The following is an 18926-nucleotide window of genomic DNA, read 5'->3' as shown; positions in this document are numbered from 1 at the left end:
TGAAGAAAAGAACCACCAACATGGTTCAAAAAGCTTATCCACCTTCAACCATGATTGGAGATCCAAATGAGGTAATGGTTACAAGGAGGAGAAGAGAAAATGAAATTAATCATCTTTGTTATGTGTCTCTTGCAGAACCGAAGAATGCGAAACAAACTTTGGAAGATAAAAATTGGATTAAGGCGATGCAAGAAGAACTGGAACAATTCAAAAGGAATGATGTGTGGACACTTGTACCAAGACCATAGGGAATCAACATAATAGGTACCAAAAGGGTTTTCAAAAATAAAACTAATGAGTTGGGTAATGTTATCAAGAACAAAGCTAGGCTTGTAGCTCAAGGATATACACAAGTTGAAAGAATCAACTTTGATGAAACCTTCGCCCTTGTTGCTCAACTTGAATCAATCCAGTTGCTGCTGTCTGTTGTTTGCTAACTCAAGATCAAATTATTCCAAATGGATGTCAAAAGCACCTTTTTGAATGGAATGTTCACTGAAGAAGTATATGTTGAACAACCGATTGGCTTTCAAGATCCCCACAAACTTGATCATGTATTCAGATTGAAGAAAGCTCTCTCTGGTTTGAAACAAGCCCTACGGGCCTGGTATGAAAGGTTGACAACTTTCCTTCTTGAGCATAACTATGAATGAGGTAATGCCGACAAAACCCTTTTCATTAAGCGTGCTAACAATGAAATCATGTGTGCACAGATTTATGTTGATGATATTGTGTTTGGTTCTACATCTCATTCACTGCTATTGAATTCATTAGTCTGATGAAAAATGAGTTTGAGATGAGTATGGTAAGGGAATTGAATATGTTTCTTAGACTTCAAATTAAACAAATGGATAATGACATGTTTGTTTCCCAATCAAAGTATGCTAGAAACATGTTGAAAAGATTTTGTCTTGAGAATGCAAAGCATGCTAGAACCCCTATGAGTGATACCCTTAAGCTGTGCAAAGATGAAAATGGTAAAAAGGTAAACAATAAGATGTACCAAAGCATGATTGGAAGTCTTCTTTACTTAACTACAAGTCAGCCTGATATTTGTTTTAGTATTGTTGTTTATGCTAGGTTTCAAACTAATCCATCTGAGTTGCACTTGAATGCAGTGAAAAAAATCATGAAATATGTTTCAGGTACGTGTGATTTTGGCCTTTGGTACTCATTTGATTCTAACAGTTGTTTGGTTAGATAAGTGATGCAGATTGGGCAGGAAGTTTGGATGATAGAAAGAGTACTTCGGGTGTACAGCAAGAAGCAAAATGCAATCTCCCTATCCACTGCCGAGGCTGAGTACATTGTTGTAGGAAGTTGTTGCACTCAAATTTTATGGTTAAAGCAAATGTTGAATGATTATGGTGTTGATCAAGATTGTATGACAATATTTTGTGATAACACGAGTGCCATTAACATCTCTAAGAATCCAGTCTAGCATTCTTTGACTAAACACATTGACATTAGACATCATTTCATTAGAGAGTTAGTTGAGGAGAACATCATTGCACTTGCTCATGTGAACACAAAATCCCAATTGGATGATTTATTTACAAAAGCACTTGACTATGATACTTTTGTTTTCTTGAGGAAGTCGATTGGAATACTTCAACTTGAATAGTTTTTTATTTCAGTTGATGAATAAAGCATGAACATGCTACTTTTATTTTTCTTTGTCAAGACTCCTTGATTTGTGCTAGCACTCTAATTGTCATTCATTTTCTCTTATCTGTGTGCTAACTCTAATATTTTGTGTCCATTAAGACTCTCTCTATAACATGACCTTATTGCATCATGAGTTGATTGTCCATTCTTGTTACCATTATAAAAGAACTACCTTGCATGAAGTGTGAAAGTTGTTTTGAGTAATTTTCTGATTTGTAGAGATCCTTATATTTTGGAAAATCTACCATTAAGAGGACTACCTTCGTGCAAGTGTGAAAGCTACATTTTCGTTACGTTTATGAGAGTTATTTGCCCTTTGATCAAAATGAAAAGAAAAATCTTTATTTACTATGCTAATAAAGAAAAATGCATAATATAGTTAGGCATAAGGGAAGGGGGAGCTTCTCTTGCAAAAATTTAAAATCAACCAATGTGTCATTTCACCCCCTTGAGGACACTATCACACATTAAGACAAGCACTTGGAAATTTATCTCACTTATGTGTGATTAAGGAAGCGTTGTTTTGATTGCACTATGTTGACAACTTCCGTATGAGTTTTGTGCCTTTTAAGATTGAAAATTTGATCTCTTAGGTTGTTTTGCACAGATTGACTGTCTTGACCTTCAAAAATTCATATGAAGCATTTCATAATTTTAATTTTATGTTCTTTAAATTTTGCTCAATAAAGTCTAGTCTTTTGAAAAAAAATTATGTTCTTTTGGGATGTTGTGTGCTCACACGATTGCATATGTATACTCATTTAGGATAGAGTTCTATTTTTGGTCAAACTCTTTTTCAACATCTGAGAATCGCCGCCTGCTATAAATGTGTTGCCCTATTTTTCTTTAAATCAGTCTTCATTTTCTAAAACCCTATTGCGTCGCCTGTGTTCTTTGTTCTTCACATTTTTTTCTCTCAAATCTTCACTGATTTTTCCCGTGTTTTTCTCACATAGATTCAAGAAAGAAAGCTATTGAGAACCCAAAAAGAAAGGCTATGGAGGAATCCCTCAAGAAGGGATTTCAAGACCTGAAGAAATCCAACAAGAAAAAGGCGATGAAGGAGAAGACACCACCAGAGTCTGATTCTGCGACTCCAAAGGAATCCTATGAAGAAGAAACCAGCCATTCATCCTCACCTGGTTCATCCCCTGTTTCCAGTTATCACCAAAACTCAGAGCGCTCACATAATGGGTCAGCCCTTGTCTCACCTGAGAAGACACCTGAAAAATCTTCTTCGGTGTCTGACAGCGCCTCAGAGAACACGCCGATAGCCATTTTGAAATGGCACAAAGAAAGTTCTTCAAAGAGCACACCTTCAAAGACTCTGGCTCTAGCAGAATTGGTGAAAAAGAAAGGAAAAGTTGTCATGGAGGAACCTTTGTCTAGTAAAATTTCTCCTTTTGTTTTACCTGCAGCTGAGAATAGATTTAAGTGCCACATTGTCAAGAGGACAACTGTGAGCGAAGCGAATGTTAGACTAGAAGATTTGATGAATTTCATGCTTTGATGAAAGAATGAAATTGGTTAGGGACCGTCACTGGGTTGACTGCCCCTGTACAAACTCTTGTCCAAGAGTTTTATGCCAATTTTGGCTTTGACAATGCTGACTCAAAATTGAACAAACATAATGATAGAGTTTATGTTAGAGGACATTGGGTCCTGTTTACGGAAAATGTTGTAAGGGATGATCTTGGTTTGAAGAAGAGCAAAAAGAATTTTGATTTGAAAAGTTTAGACTTAGACAAAATTGTCAAAGTCATCACTGGTGGTTCAATTGCTGGTTGGCCGAGAACTAGTATTCTTCAACCTGGTGTGGTCACACCATTTTACAGATTGTTGTTTAAAATCTCATTGACAAACTGGTCCCCTTCAATGCACAATTCGACTGTCAGATCTGAACGAGCACAACTACTCTATGGAATTGCTCAAAAGAAAAAGATTGACTTGACTGAGTTGATTTTCACCAGTATTAGAGTTGCAGCACAATCAACTCAGTCTCTGCAGATTTTGTGCTTTCTTTCTTTGCTTTACAAAATCATTTCCACTTACAAGCCTAAATCCTATGAAGTGCAACCTATTTTGAAGATAAAGATTGTCACCAAAAAATCTTTTAGACAGCCTGCAAGGAACTTGCCACCATCTTCCTCAATTGATCAAGCAAGGATTAACACTTAGAAGTCCAAGCTTTTTGTTTCCATGCAAGAGTTGGAGACTTCAATGGAGTATGTCCTTCAATATGTGAAGGAAATTCACATTTCTCTCCGCTCACAGATGGACAAAATGGAGGCTGATCTGAAAAAGAAGAAAGAAAAGACTATTCTGACAAAACCTGCTGATTAGAATGTGGTACCTCCTGCTCCTCCAATTGATCTTGTTGTCGTTCCTATGTCTGCCATACCTGTTGACGATGTTGCTCCTGAGATTCAAGTTGAAGAAGAACAGGTTGTTGATGAGGAATTAGAACAGGTTGGTGGTGAGGAAAAAGAAAAAGTTACTGATGATGATGAACAAGAACCTCCTGAAGGTGCAACTACTCAAACAGATTCTCCTGTTACCATCACTACCCCTCCAAAACTCGGAACCAAGAGGAAAGCTGGTCGCTCTTCTCTACCCTCTCGAAAGTTATCAAGACGTATGAACAAAGAGGGGGAGTAAGAAGCATATGGAGTTTATAGTTTATTTATGTTTTGGATCCATGGGGGAGTTTGTTACTTTGTTTGCTACTGTTATTTTTATTTTTATTTTTTTAACTCCTTAGTTATCTTACTTTGATGTTTTTATTTGTTTTATTTACTAACCATGTGTTTACATTTGTGTTTTTTTGGTTATTTTGTTTTCATGTTTGTTTGTGCAAATCAACAAGTCTTAAATGGTTGATTTAAACAGGTTTGCACTTGATCTCTTTTATTATGTTCTTTGTTCATAAGTTTGACAAAGGGGGAGAATGTAGAATATTCATTTTTGTCAAACTTATGAGTTGTGTGTGTGCACACTAGCTGCCATCCTTTTATTTGGCTTATTTCATCTGTTGTGTCTATGCACATCAGTTCTTAGTGCACACTGTTTGCTAGACTTGTGTCTTGACTTGTTTTGTTTCGAGTGTGTGTGCACAACGGTCTGTGCTTACACTCTCACTTAAGATATTTTACAACCTAACACAAGTTGCATGCCTGATAAAGTGAAAAAGATATTGTTTATCTTCGTCTCTTGAAATTTAAGACCTTTTACATGTGTCATAATATCCTTAAGAGGTCCTAGGGAAAAAAGTTCTCTTTCCGAATTTGTTTTGTGGTCCAAACCAAAAGAAGGAATACTTTCCTTATTTGGACAAACATGGGTTAGCCCCTTGTTGGCTGGTGTGGCACTATATTGTTGAGCAAGAAATCCTTCATTAGATAATACTATTTCTTGCGTAAATGAATCTAACCTTTTGACAATTTGTTTCATTGTACTATGAATTTCTTAGAGTATTCTATCTCTTAAGGTCCAAGGTTCATTTCTCTTTTGTGCCAAAACCTCACCATATCAAACATAAACTTGATGACTTTTGGAATGTGGTTCCTTTACTGATGCCGGTGCGTGGCATCGGTGGTTCACAAGCTACTCACGGGTGTGTTCCCGACAAGAAGAAGGTCCAAGGAGTTGCTACACATTAAGGATTCAGAGTGTGGTGCTAAGTATAAAGTTGAACAGGGAGTTCTTTTTACTGTAACTTAGATCAGTTTTGAACTATATCTTATAATGTCTTTTGACTTAGTGGATTGCTTCGATCTAGACAAGGTCTCATGTATGTAGGCTAAATGTGGATTTAGCCGAACCATGTATATGGTTGTGTTCTTTACTTTCTGCACTTATGTTTGTTATGGTTAAAAAACTGGAAATCTCTTAATCAGCTTGGTAATATTCCGCTGCACGTTAAAATGGGTACTCAAATACCGAAGTGTGTTAACCAATCCCCAACAATAACATTGCTATTCACAACATTTAGGGCGTGATCTAATTGGAGTCACCAATTTCAAAGGAGAAGAGAAAGGCATATAAGGCTCAACAAAAAAGAGCAAGAACAAAAAGGGGGGAAAAAAGATGATTGAACATACTTGATTTACTTCAGTCCTTAAGTAACAGATGGAGGTGATAGTTGTCGATGCTTGAATAGCTTCACCATCTGCCTACGTTCACAATCCTGCATAGAAATGACAACAAAAAAAGAAAAGAACCACAATTATGTTAATTATTTCAAGTCATCGTAATATAAATTATCCACAGTGTTCATGTCTAAGAGTTAAGAGCAAATGATCTCATTCCATAAGACAACCCCAAAGCTAACTATATAATTGTTCAACCCATCCAAAACAAAGATGAACAAATAAAACTCAAGTTGTTAGTTTGATTTTTTTGGTTTAACTCACTCCAGCATCAGACTAGTAATTTATCTGACTCAAAGTCTTTTGGTTTCGTTGACAATTGACTGCTTAAAGCTATACAAAGACAACAATCAATTAAAGCTCATGAAAATTTAGCATATTATCATGGAATTTTTGGGAAGAAATTCCAGTGAAACGTGGCTTTAAAACTATAAAATTCCAATATGAAATTAACTTGAATCTTATGAAATAATTATATAATGAGATCTTTAAGAGAGCTTTTTCAATCATATCTTACAAGAAGCATAACTACTCGTTAAATAAGTAAAATTGACCACTGCATGTCAAGGCACAATCATTGCATGCTTATGTTTTGCTAAGATTTCATTTGAAGGCAATTTTATTTAAGGTGTCTAAAAGAAAGTCTTCCGATAAGGAGTTTTTCAAACACTCCAAGAAAACATCACAGTAAACATTAAATCAGGACTTCATTGAGACACCAAATATACCTCAACCAATTCATTTTGGAACTTTAACAATCATATTGGCTTTAATGGCACTAAGCAACCAAGCTAGTTATAACCAGTTGCAAACTACATGCACTAACCAAACAAAGTAATGACTTGTAAAAAAGTATTATCAGATTTAATTAATAAGTCTATTACCTTAAACATATTCAGGTAGAAAGGTTTTTCTGGATTCATTCTCCTCAATTTCAAGTACGTATATGCAAAGCTTAATTGATCACGCGTTGTGAATCGATCAACTTCATTAAACCAGAGACATGAAAATAAATTTGACATTGGTGTATGAGCCCGGACAATAAAAGAAGCTTCAGGAACATCTGCAAAGCACCTCATTCTTGGAATCAGAACCAGATATTCATGGGACATCATATAAAAGAAAATGAGAAAATCCAAAACAGGAGAAAGGCATCAGGACTCACAACTAGGAAGAGGATTATTTGGATCAGAAGGGTCAAACTTGGTGAGGCCATCAGACTGGTAAAATATAATCTGTTCATCAATGGCCGTGTGGTTATACTTGTTCAGAAACTTATTTCGGAGTGCCTCTTCCCATACACAATGGCGAACATAATGATTTGAAATGGCATACTCTGACCTTTTTCTCCACAAAAAGAATTCAATTATAAGCATTGGATCAGCCTGAAGTCGCAGCTTACTGTCAAGCCAAATCGAATACCTAAACATAAATAATATGAAAGATAGCAAAGTCAATGACTGGTCAGAACTAGGAGGTAAAAAGTGGCTAATGCACCAGACAACCAATCTTACCTAGAAGAAGGAAAGAGACGATGCGGTAAAAGTTTTGGCACTTTTCCAGTTTTCCGCATGTCCTTATATGGTAAGTTCTTAACAACAACAATTCTCCACAAACCGATATGTCCTTCGTCATCAGGAATGTTACCCTCTGAAGACAGTGTTAATAGTGTTTGCTCATCCACAAACATGACAAAACAAACATTTTTCTTGGAAAATTCACTAATCTGAAACAAATGAAGCATAAAAAGTTAGGAGAAACAAACGTGAATGTATATCATTGGCAGGATAGAAAGTAAATATAATATACAAAAACTCATATCTATAAACAAAAGCAATTCAAGGTGTACTGTTTTCTCTGGCATATGACTCCTTTCACATTTGTATTGTATGATGTAATACCTAAAGACTCTTTACTATGTGTATATTGAAGAGAGGAGAAGACAATTAATATTAGGCAGATCAATCACTTTAAGGGTGCATTAAAAAAAAAAAAAGAAGTCTATATAATCATAAAATCCAATTAAACAATAGTCCTCAGGAGAGCCTACACGCATGATCTGTATAAGCGCACTTTCTATCGAAATGTAATCCTTGAAAGACAATTTAGTAATGCATAGTGCACATGCTTTTATCAGCATAAAAAGTACTCTATTTGAGCTTTTAATTAATAAATAAAGGCAGGACAGATATAACTATGATGTCATAAAGCAAACAAATTTGCAATATCGAATAAGAATCAGGGACATAAAGATACATATAAATCAAACTACACCATTCACACTTTGATACAGTAAAAAAGGGTACCCAGCAGTGGACAATCAATACAGAATTTTCCATCTTGCATGCTTCAGAAGAACTCCTCTAAGTAGAGAGTGACAATAAAAAGACCAATGCTTTGAAGAATTGATAATCTGGATCTGAATTATTGTTCATAAATCTAAGCCTACTTTTACTCTCTCTGTTTTAAACAGGAGGAATGAATATGCTACATGAAAAAAAAAAAATACGCTTCTCTTTTGAATAGCTATATTGAGAGTAAACTTGACATTCAATTACGGAAGAACACAAGATATTTAACTAGAAGCAGTTAACCATCACTTCTGTGGACATGATAAAAAGAAAAGATAAAGAATCCTTATTTACCATCCGACTGGTAGGCCTCCTCAGAAAATCAGAGCTCCCAAAGATGCAAGAAGATACCACAACCTCACAAGTATTCATGTATGTCCTTTCCTTTTCATCCAAATCAAATGTAGTGCTTGGAAATTGAGGCGGTCCTTTAACAAATCCACAATGAAGAGTTTGATTTTCCGCATAGAAGGATTTTTCTCTTTCCTGAAGACTCTGATGTCCTCCAAATCTAGGTTCAAAAAAGTTGGTTGTAGAAGGTTTATCTTCCTTCTCAATGTAGTCTAGCGAAAATCTAGAGAAATTCATAAAATCCTTGAGCTCAACAATCTCAGTAACTGACTCTGAGAATCCGACTGTGCAAGGAAGATCTGAAAGATTAATGGGGGGGAAAGAGAAGAAGAATGGTGTCAAACAGCCAGAAAAGCTTCCAGAATTTACTACTGTAAAGCTATCAGAAGAATAAGCTCGCAATTCTTTACCTCAGTCAAAATACATTTAAAGATAAAGGAAAGTTTTGCTTACAAAAATTAATAAAAATGTTCAGATCTCTGATATCAAGCATCATTGTGGAAGATGAACATAAGGGGAAAATGCCCTATGTTCAATCACTGATAGCAAATGAACAAAAACATATTCAAGATTGAAGCCTCTACAACATGTGGAATATATTTGCTCCAAAAGAAGATTAGAACGTCAGCTCCAAAATCAGTGATTTTTAAGATTTTAGAAGAATATAATGAAGCAAACACCAATGATAATATTTTTTTTTTTTAATTTTTTTTTTGTTGTTGTCATCTGTCTTTGTTCACAGTTGCAGGTCATGAAATCTGTTAATACAAATTGATCCTGAAAACTCTTTTTGGGCTTTTTATTGGAAATTCCCTCTACTCAAACTGACAAAGTGAAATCGCATTGTCCAAGCTTTAGAGTATTTTACAGATCTTGATGTCATTTATAATCTAATTGCGCAATGAAAACATGCAAATTCAAGAAAAATAATACAAGCAAAGTACTCTTACACTCAGATATTACTTCTTGCACTTCTCGCGTTTTTGATGCCCTATTTTCCAAGTTACCTGAAATGGTATATATTAATGATAAGCATAATAGAATCCAGAATGAAATAAAACAAGTGCTTCTACTCCTTAAAATACAATAAGTTTGTAGTCTCACTCACCATGAGAAAAGAATTTGAAGGCAAAGGGAACAGAACACATCAAAAAGAGTGCAGCAAGGAAAAACACCCAATGCCACGATCTCTGTCTATAAAATCGACCAAACCTCCTTCCCAAACGCACAACACGAAAACCATTCTCACTTCTTTTCTCCGTTGACATTTCACCATGGTGTTTAAAGACAGTCATTGCTGTGATAAAATCCAGCTAATGAGTAACATAATTGTGAAATAAAAGAGCAAACATTCAGTTTATTCCACTACTAGTCTGACATAAACTTTACTGTACACAGCAAGTAATAAATAAAATCACAGACATTATAATCATAAACTTCAGTGCACTAGTGAATAATTCAATCAAACTCAACTCAATTCCATACTTCCAATAACAAAATTCTGTTGATCTATTACAAAATTTTAACTCTGAGGAAAAATATTATTTTCAAAAAATGCTGAAATCTTGAAAACTAAAAGACTCGCCACAAAAACATAATCAGTTTCAGTTCATTCCAAAATTCGAAGTTGAGAATAATAAACTTATATTCAAAGGTGAAAATAACAATGACAAAGGCGTACCTTACTCAAGATCTCACCAGAAAAGACTCGCAGGAATTTTATTCTCCTTAAAAATTATTAAATAGGACAAATTAAAAATAAAAATTGGGTCTGTTTGGTTCATTATTTTGATACTTTTTAAAATAATATTTTGAAAAAATAAAATTGGGTTATGTTTACAAGAAAAGTAATTATTAATGTTTTATGAGATGAATAAAGTAGAATAGGATTTTGAGAATATTGAAACAAATGCATTTTGGGGTTTTAACTTTATTGGGAAAACCAGAATAACATCTAAGATATGTATTTATTAAAAAAACCATAATTTTTATTCTACATTATAGAACTTTATTTTAAATTAATTTTTTAATGCATCTTTTATCAATTTTGGTTCAATTACTTTCTTTTTTCTATTGTTAGAACAAAATAAATGAATTATTGTTTTTTTTTTAAATAAGACTAAGAAAATTAATCCATACACCCAATAGTAGTATTTGTCGACGAATAATTTAAATCATTTTGTGTATCTCAGTGTATCCAAAATTATTTATAGTGTTAAATGAAAAAATATTTGATTAGTAAAAAAAAGAAAAAGAAAAAGAAATTCAACAATATTTCATTTTGTAATCAAACTAGTTACAATTGTCTTCAAAAATTTGGTAGTTGTATTTTATTTGATCTCAAAACAAGATTTTATAGAAAAAAATATAAGTGATTATTTTTTAAATGCACAAAAAATGAAGACTAATAAAGTATGAGATAAGTAAATAAAATTTTGATAGTTTTGGAAATACATGGTGTTTATTTAGATATTTTAATAATTTTAAAAGTTTTAATAGGTTTTTTTAAGAAGTGGGGTCAAAAAGCTAAGATATGGAAGATGAATAGCATCACTCTTTTTAAAACCCAGGGGTATTGTTTGATTAAATTCGCTAAAGCTAGTATATTTTGATTAATGAAACTATGGGGTGGTTATTGATAATCTCCCCATTTTAAGGGACACATTATAATTTTTTTTTATGATAGAAAAACTTTCTTTCTTTCTTTCCTTCTGATAATTTTTTAAGTTGAATTTGTGAAAGCAAATTGAAACGAAATAAAAAATAAAAAAAAAACTTTCACTTTGATCTTGTTGATCGAGTTAAAATTTTATTAGAATTTCTATAGTTAAATAATTGACAAATAAACTGGATGAATTATAGCATCAAAAGTGCTTGAGTTATTTTGGCATTAATTCTTTTTTTTTTTTTTTTTTTTTTTTTTTTTTTTTTTTGGGTAAGTAAATAAATTATCTTACTCTAAACAAAAATCTCCTCTGTTTTGCCATATTGGGTAGACCTTGCCTATTATGTAAATTACAATACATTGACTTCTATACCCATAACCTCCATGTTATTCAAAACTTCTAAACCTAATATTTGTTTCATCAATCATCCTTTATCTGATGATATTCTACCAAAGAAAATCTACAATACAACAAGGGCACCAACTCAAAAGTTGGTACTACCAATCACTCATAACTTAACATTTGTCTAAACAAATAATTGTTTCCATTTTTTCAAAAATTATGATTAGGATTGTAAAACTGTCATTGGTTTTGCACACCACCACCATTGTCAGAGACTTTGATGGACATCACTCACAAAACCATGTTCAAAATATTGTTTTCATAAAAACAAATCACATCTTTGAATCTCATAATAATCCAATGAATCTAAATGACATGATTAAAACTTCTTCAATACAATTTTCATAGATCCCACTCTTTCCACCACCGCGAAATTCGGCGAGTAGATTGACAACTCTTACATTTTTAAACTCTCACCCCATCAATTTACTTTTCCTTCACCATCAAACTACTACCCAGCCAATATGCATTCCCTCTATTTGGTTTACTTCATTATGGGGAAATAACCACAGTGCATTTGGTTTTTTTATTTTAGTGTTATTTGTTATTTTAATAAGGTTTGATCTATTTCATACTTCATTTCTATAAGTAACCGATGAAACTTGGCAGCAGAATAAAACAAAAATTTTGGTTCATCGATTGCTCAAAGCCCATAATTAGGGTCAAATATATATATGTTTTACATATAAAATAAATAATGCATACAAGGATTATAGATCATACCAGTGATGGAGGCTCCTTCAATGTATCTGATCTCTTTGCTAGTCAATCCAAGAAAAGGACTGGACATATGATATCCACACGAAGGTAGGATCACTCAAAATTGAATTAATTGACTAGATTAATTCAATTGCTCTTTGGATTTTGCCAAAGAATTGAAAGAACAAATCTCTCACAAAAGGGGAAGGGCGGCTAGGGCTAAAAGGAGCAGCAACTTTCTTTTGAATTTTTTTACTCTTACTTAATTTTTGTATAAGTTTTGCTTTTATAGCAAAACCCTAACCCTATTCCACATTAGAATAGGGTTAACTTATTCCTAAGTGGAGTAGCATTAAAGGTATTTTAATTTAATTAAAACTATTAATGTTAATATTAATATAAACATAATAATAAATATGTAATTTGCTAAATTTAATTCCAATATAAAATTGGATACATGCAACAATCTCAACAAATTTAATTACACAACAAATTACCAAAATACCCTCAAATTAAAATACATAATTTTGCTAATTAAATTCCAATATAAAATTGGACACAAGCAACAACTTTAGCAAATTTAATTGCACTGCAAAATTACCAAAATGTCCTCGCGTCTAGAAAGATGAAAATGCCCCTTAAACCAAAATCATCAAACTAACTCCTATGTGCGTGGCTCATAGGCTTCCGAATATGTTGGCAGTGAGTAGTATCGCGAGTAACCACCAATTAATCGTCTCACTACACATAGACCAAGACTGACATCTAGCTAGGCATCATGGTCACTCAACACATAAGGATCAGCGAAGTACTGATACATGTCAACGATATGGTTACTATGTAATTGAGTCATTTCATCAACTATTATCTCTTTAAGATTGAGGTACATAAATAATTTCAACCACAGATACCCTTGATAACTTGGTATTCGGTTACTGGACCAATGATCGAAATATAAATTGGATTAAGCGATAACTCAATCCCACTATTGTCACAAATTTATGTTGTCATTGCCAATATAAGCAAACTACACGGTGAGATAACTTCTCTCACACCCGGGACAAATGAATCCTCTGTCGATCCACCATAACCTTAATACACTTCTCGATGCAGCTAATCACTACCATCCTGATAGCTTTAAAGAGGACTACGTTGGGCTTGTGGCAAAATACACCGATTGGTATACAAGGCGCTCTAATGACCTCAAGTCTAAGGATCACATGCATCACCATCCATTAGAGGATTTGTTCCACATACACTGGGGTTACCATCTATGTGGAATCTTGTGGTGGGTTTGTTCTGCGAACTTGCTTACATAGCAAGCACCCATGTGTTACACCAGATCATCACCAAACAACCTTGACAAATGAGATCTATCACCGCCTCTCGACAGGGTCGTTCAACACGATGATAGTCTTACCGTATTATCTGTGTCCTTTGTCAGATAATATTGAGGCTACAGATGGTTCTAGAATAGCCACCATATGTGCTCGCAGGGTCCTCACTATCGAGATTTGAACACTCGATACAAGATTTTATAATATATATATATAAGTGATTATTTTTTAAATGCACCAAAAATAAAGACTGATGAAGTATGAGATAAGTAATTAAAATTTTGATAGTTTTGGAAATACAAGGGATTTATTTACATATTTTAATAATTTTAAAAGTTTTAATGGTTTTCGTTTAGATGTGGGTCAAACAGCTAAGATATGGAGGATAAATAGCATCACCCTTTTAAAATCTAGGGGAATTATTTGACTAAATTTGCTAAAGCTAGCATATTATTGATTAATGAAACTATGGGGTGGTTATTGAATTGATCATCTCCCCATTTTAAGGGACACATATGATGTAAAAACTTTCTTTCTTTCTTCTAATTCGGCATTCTAGGTAGAAGTGGATAATCTTTTAAGTTGAAATTTGTGAAAGCAAATTTTTTTTAAAAAAAAATAAAATAAACTTTCACTTTTAATCTTTTTGATCGAGTTAATGTTTTATGGGAATTTTTATAGTTAAATAATTAACAAATAAACTGAATGAATTATGGCATCAAAAGTGCTTAAGTTATTTGGGGGGGGGGGGGGGGGGGAATGTTTGGGAGAGAGAGGTTTTTTTTTTTTTTTTTTTTTTTTTTTTTGGGTAAGTAATAAATTCTCTACTCTAACAAAAATCTCCTTTGTTTTGCCATATTGGGGTAAAACCTGCCTAGTATGTAAATTACAATACATTGACTTCTATAGACATAACCTCCATCTTATTCAAAACTTCTAAACCTAATATTTGTTTCAACAATCTTCCTTTATTAGGTGATATACTATTAGAGAAAATCCACAATACAATCGGGGTACCAACTTATTAGAGAAGAAATAGTCAAGAGAAGAAGTAGTTAAGAAAATCTTTATTTGAATTTGTATTTGCTTTTTGAATTCCTAATCTCATATCTATTACACGTGTATAAATACTTGTGATGTTGAATGAAAAGGCAAGCAGCAACAATCTTTCTCCTCTGCTCACTTCTTATATGGTATTAGAGCAATCTGGTCTAGTTCCTGCATTTATTTTTTCAGTTTTCAGCTATTTGCTCAAGGTTTTGGCAGTAGCTCCTTCTGTCTACTTCCTGCAATTCCTGTAGAAACAGGCCAGTTTCTGAATCATTGAAAGCCAAAACAGCAAGTTTCATTGAAGTTCCTTTGCAACAGTTCATTTTTCGTAACCTCTAGCCACTACCAAATCGGCCACAAACACCAATGACCCAAACAACATGTTAATCACCATCAATATCTCTGCCCAAGCCCTACTCAAACTCAATGGCACCAAGTACTATGTTCTATGGGAACTCCAGTTTCACACCCTTTTTATCAGATATGACCTCTTTGGTTATATCGATGGATCAAAACCATGTGCAGCCTCTACTATCACTACAAATGACATCCTTGCACTACAAATGACAAGATCAATTAATTCTCAATGCTCTTGTTGGGTCTATTTCTCCTACTATTATCTCATTTATTGATCATGCCAAAACCTCCAAAAAAGCCTGGACAATCCTCGCTAAGACATATGCAAAGCTATCATGAGGATGCATCAAGTAGGTAAAGAGGCATCTCAAGAAACTCTCTAAAGGTTCACAAAGTATCATTGACTTTCTCCAAATTGTGAAATCATGGGCTGATGAGCTTGCCATTCTTGGAGCACCAATTAATGAGAATGATCTCATAGAGAAGATCCTTGATGGCCTTGGTGATGATTACAAAGAACTTGTGCATGTTGTTCAACCTCGAGACACCTCAATCACTTTTGATGAACTATATGAAAAATCTCTTAAATATTGAAGTGTCTCTCCAAGAAACGAAGTTAGAACCATTGTACTTTCCAGCCTCAGCAAATCCTGCAAGTCACAAAAACATGGGTTGGCACCCTCCAACCAACTTAGGCAGCAAAAACTTCAACTGGCGTCCACCACAGAATCTAGGAAACAATAGTATGGGCTAGCACTCATCGTCTTCAAACAACAACTACTCCCCCGCGTCTCCCTATGCTGGGCCAAACCCCTCACGAAGCGATCGACCTCCTTCACACCCTTATCATAGCTATTGCCAAATTTGTGGAATACAAGGTCATATTTCTAAGAAATATCCCTCCTTTCGCCTTATACCATCCTAGTCCTCCACCAATCCAAGTACACCAAAAAACTCTCTAACACCCTGGCAACCCCAAGCTCACTTCGCTACAAACATTGCGTCTTACACTCTACAGTGGCTACTTGATAGTGGAGCTTCCCATCATGTCAATGACGATCTAAACAATTTATCTCTTCATGCACCATAGAACGATTCCGATGACATAATGATTGGAGATGGTTCAAGTCTTCCTATAATCCACACAGGATCTTCGCACAGTGGCAATCATTTTGAAAGGGCAAAAGAAGGATGGGGTGTATGAATGGCCAGCTTACTCTCCACTCTCCTTTTCATTATTCGCTTTTTCCAGTAATAAAACAACTTCATCTGAGTGGCATCGTAGATTAGGTCATACTACATCTCCCATTTTAAAACACATCTTTTCTCATTATTAGTTAGATTTGTCCTCCTTTATGTCATCTAATTTTGTTTGTAATGCTTGTCACTACATTTAAAGTCACAAATTACCATTTGAAATTATTTTCTCCGATGTATGGACCTCACCTGTTATTTCATATGATGGTTTTAAATATTATGCCATATTTGTTGATCACTTTAGTAAATATATTTGGTTTTGTCCTCTTAAGCAAAAGACTAAAGTCAAAGATGTCTTTATACATTTTTAAAGCCATTGTGGAAAAATACTTTCAAAATGAAATTCAAATAGTTTACTCAGATAATGGTGGTGAATACGTGGCTCTTGCTCCATTCTTTGTAACTCATGGCATTTCTCATTTTACTACTCTGCCCCACACACCTGAACACAATGGCTATTCTAACTATCCCACTTATGTTTGCAAGCTTCAAAAAGCAATTTATGGACTTAAGCAATCCCCACGGCATGGCACTATAAGCTTCACAAATTTCTTATTGCTTTGGGATTTCAAAACTCTCATGTTGACACCTCTCTGTTTGTTCTAGAAAATTGAGGTCATATTATGTATCTTCTGGTTTATGTTAACAACATTATTGTTATCGGCGATAATGATGATTTGGTTCGTTGGTTTTTGCATTTAATATTTCACCAATTTTCTCTTAAGGATCTTGGACAACTATCTTATTTTCTTGGTGTAGAAGTTATTCAAAATTCCTATGGTATCTTGCTATCTCAAAGACATTATATTATGGATCTTCTTACTCAAACAAACATGACGGATGCTAAGCCGGTACTCACTCCCCTTCCTACTAGTCCTCCTATTACATTGTAGTCAGGTACCGCTCTCTCAGATCCTACAGAGTATAGAACTATTGTTGGGAGTTTATAGTATCTACCAATCACACGCCTAAATATAGCTTTTGCAGTCAACAAGCTTTCTCAATTCATGCATCGTCCAACTACTAAACATTGGGTTCTTGTCAAACGCCTCTTGTGTTATCTTTGTGGTTCCTCTAATGATGACATTCAGTTTTACCGTGATTCTCCACTTTCTGTACATGCCTTTTCTAATGCTAATTGGGTTGAAAACAAGGATGCTTTTTTGTCTACCAACGCTTATGTTGTTTATCTTCGTCGCAATCCCATATCTTAGATTTCAAAAAAGGAAAGCACGGTCGCTAGATCCTCTACCAAGGCTGAATATAGAGTCGTTGCTTCTACTGCTACTAAGCCCAACTGCCTCTGTTCTCATTTGACAAAACTTGGTGTTGTTATTCTGCACAGTCCTGTGATTTATTATGATAATGTTGGGGGCACTCATCAGTGCTCAAATCTAGTTTTTCATTCCTGAATCAAACATGTTGCTATTGATTTCCACTTTATTCATGATCAAGTTCAAAACGACTCTCTACGTGTTGCTCATGTTTCTAGTGAAGACCAGCTTGCAGATACTATTACTAAACCACTTCCTAGGTCTCAGTTTCATTCTCTCCGCACCAAGATTTGGCCTCTTCAATCGAGCTCCATCTTGCGGGGGCATGTTAGAGAAGAACTAGTCAAGAGAATCTTTATTTGAATTTGTATTCCTAATCTCATATCTATTACACTTATATAAATACATATGATGTTGAATGAAAAGGCAAGCAGCAACAATCTTTCTCCTCTGCTCACTTCTTATATCAACATTTGGCACTACCAATCACTCAAAACTTGATATTTGTCTAAACAAATAATTGTTTCTATTTTTTCAAAAAATTTATAATTAGGATTGTAAAACTGCCATTGGTTTCATACACTAGTGACTACCACCATTGCCAGAGACTTTGGCGGACATCACTCACAAAACCTTGTTCAAAATATTGTATTCATCAAAACAAATCACATCTATGAATCTCACAATAATCTGACAAATCTAAATGACATTATTAAAATTTCTCCAATACAATTTTCATAGATCCCACTCTTTCTAGCACTGCAAAATTTAGTGAGTGGATTTACAGATCTTACATTTTTTAACTCTTACCCAATCAATTTATTATTTCTTCACCGTCAAACTTCTACCTAGCCAATATGCATTCCCCTTATTTGGTTTACTTCATAATGGGGAAATAAGCACAGTGCATTTGGTTCTTATATTTTAGTGTTATTGTTACTTTAACATGGTCTGATCTATTTCGTACTTCATTTCAATTTAACCCTCAATAACATTTAATAATTTAAAGTTCAATTTAACCCTCCTGTTGCTACAGAAATCTGTAACAACCAGCGAGATCCTATTGACCCTGATGGAATTGGAACAGATGTGTGCATAATTAATGAAATCAGCCATGAATGTAAAAAATGGAATGAACACAAGAGGATTTTTAAAGTGGTTCGGCGAGCTATAACTGCAACCTACGTCCACTGATATTTTTATTGCTTAGAGAGGTACAACAATATGCCTTTTGCCTATAATAAAAGTCTAACCCCTTTTGCATTGTTTTTGGGGGTATTTATACATGATTTTTACAAAGGAAAGAGAAATAAATTCGAGACTGTGATCAGACTTAGTATGCATCCCGTGATTTCTACGATTGTGC

At 34.3% G+C, this 18926-nt stretch overlaps 1 protein-coding gene across 1 annotated transcript; it reads right to left on the bottom strand.

Moving 5' to 3' along the window:
• Nucleotides 1-5785: 5785 nt before the first annotated feature.
• Nucleotides 5786-9813, bottom strand: LOC116112155. The gene is made up of 7 exons (XM_031398332.1): nt 9627-9813; nt 9463-9525; nt 8462-8922; nt 7331-7542; nt 6982-7238; nt 6701-6879; nt 5786-5854 (listed from the first exon to the last, which is right to left on the bottom strand). Exons 1-7 carry the CDS (start codon nt 9811-9813, stop codon nt 5786-5788), a joined length of 1428 nt encoding a protein of 475 aa, XP_031254192.1.
• Between the last annotated feature and the right edge of the window lie 9113 nt (nt 9814-18926).

This window comes from Pistacia vera, unplaced genomic scaffold (assembly GCF_008641045.1).
Source record: "Pistacia vera cultivar Batoury unplaced genomic scaffold, PisVer_v2 Contig656, whole genome shotgun sequence".
Taxonomy (NCBI): domain Eukaryota; kingdom Viridiplantae; phylum Streptophyta; class Magnoliopsida; order Sapindales; family Anacardiaceae; genus Pistacia; species Pistacia vera.
This window is presented reverse-complemented; position numbering and strand designations above follow the sequence as displayed.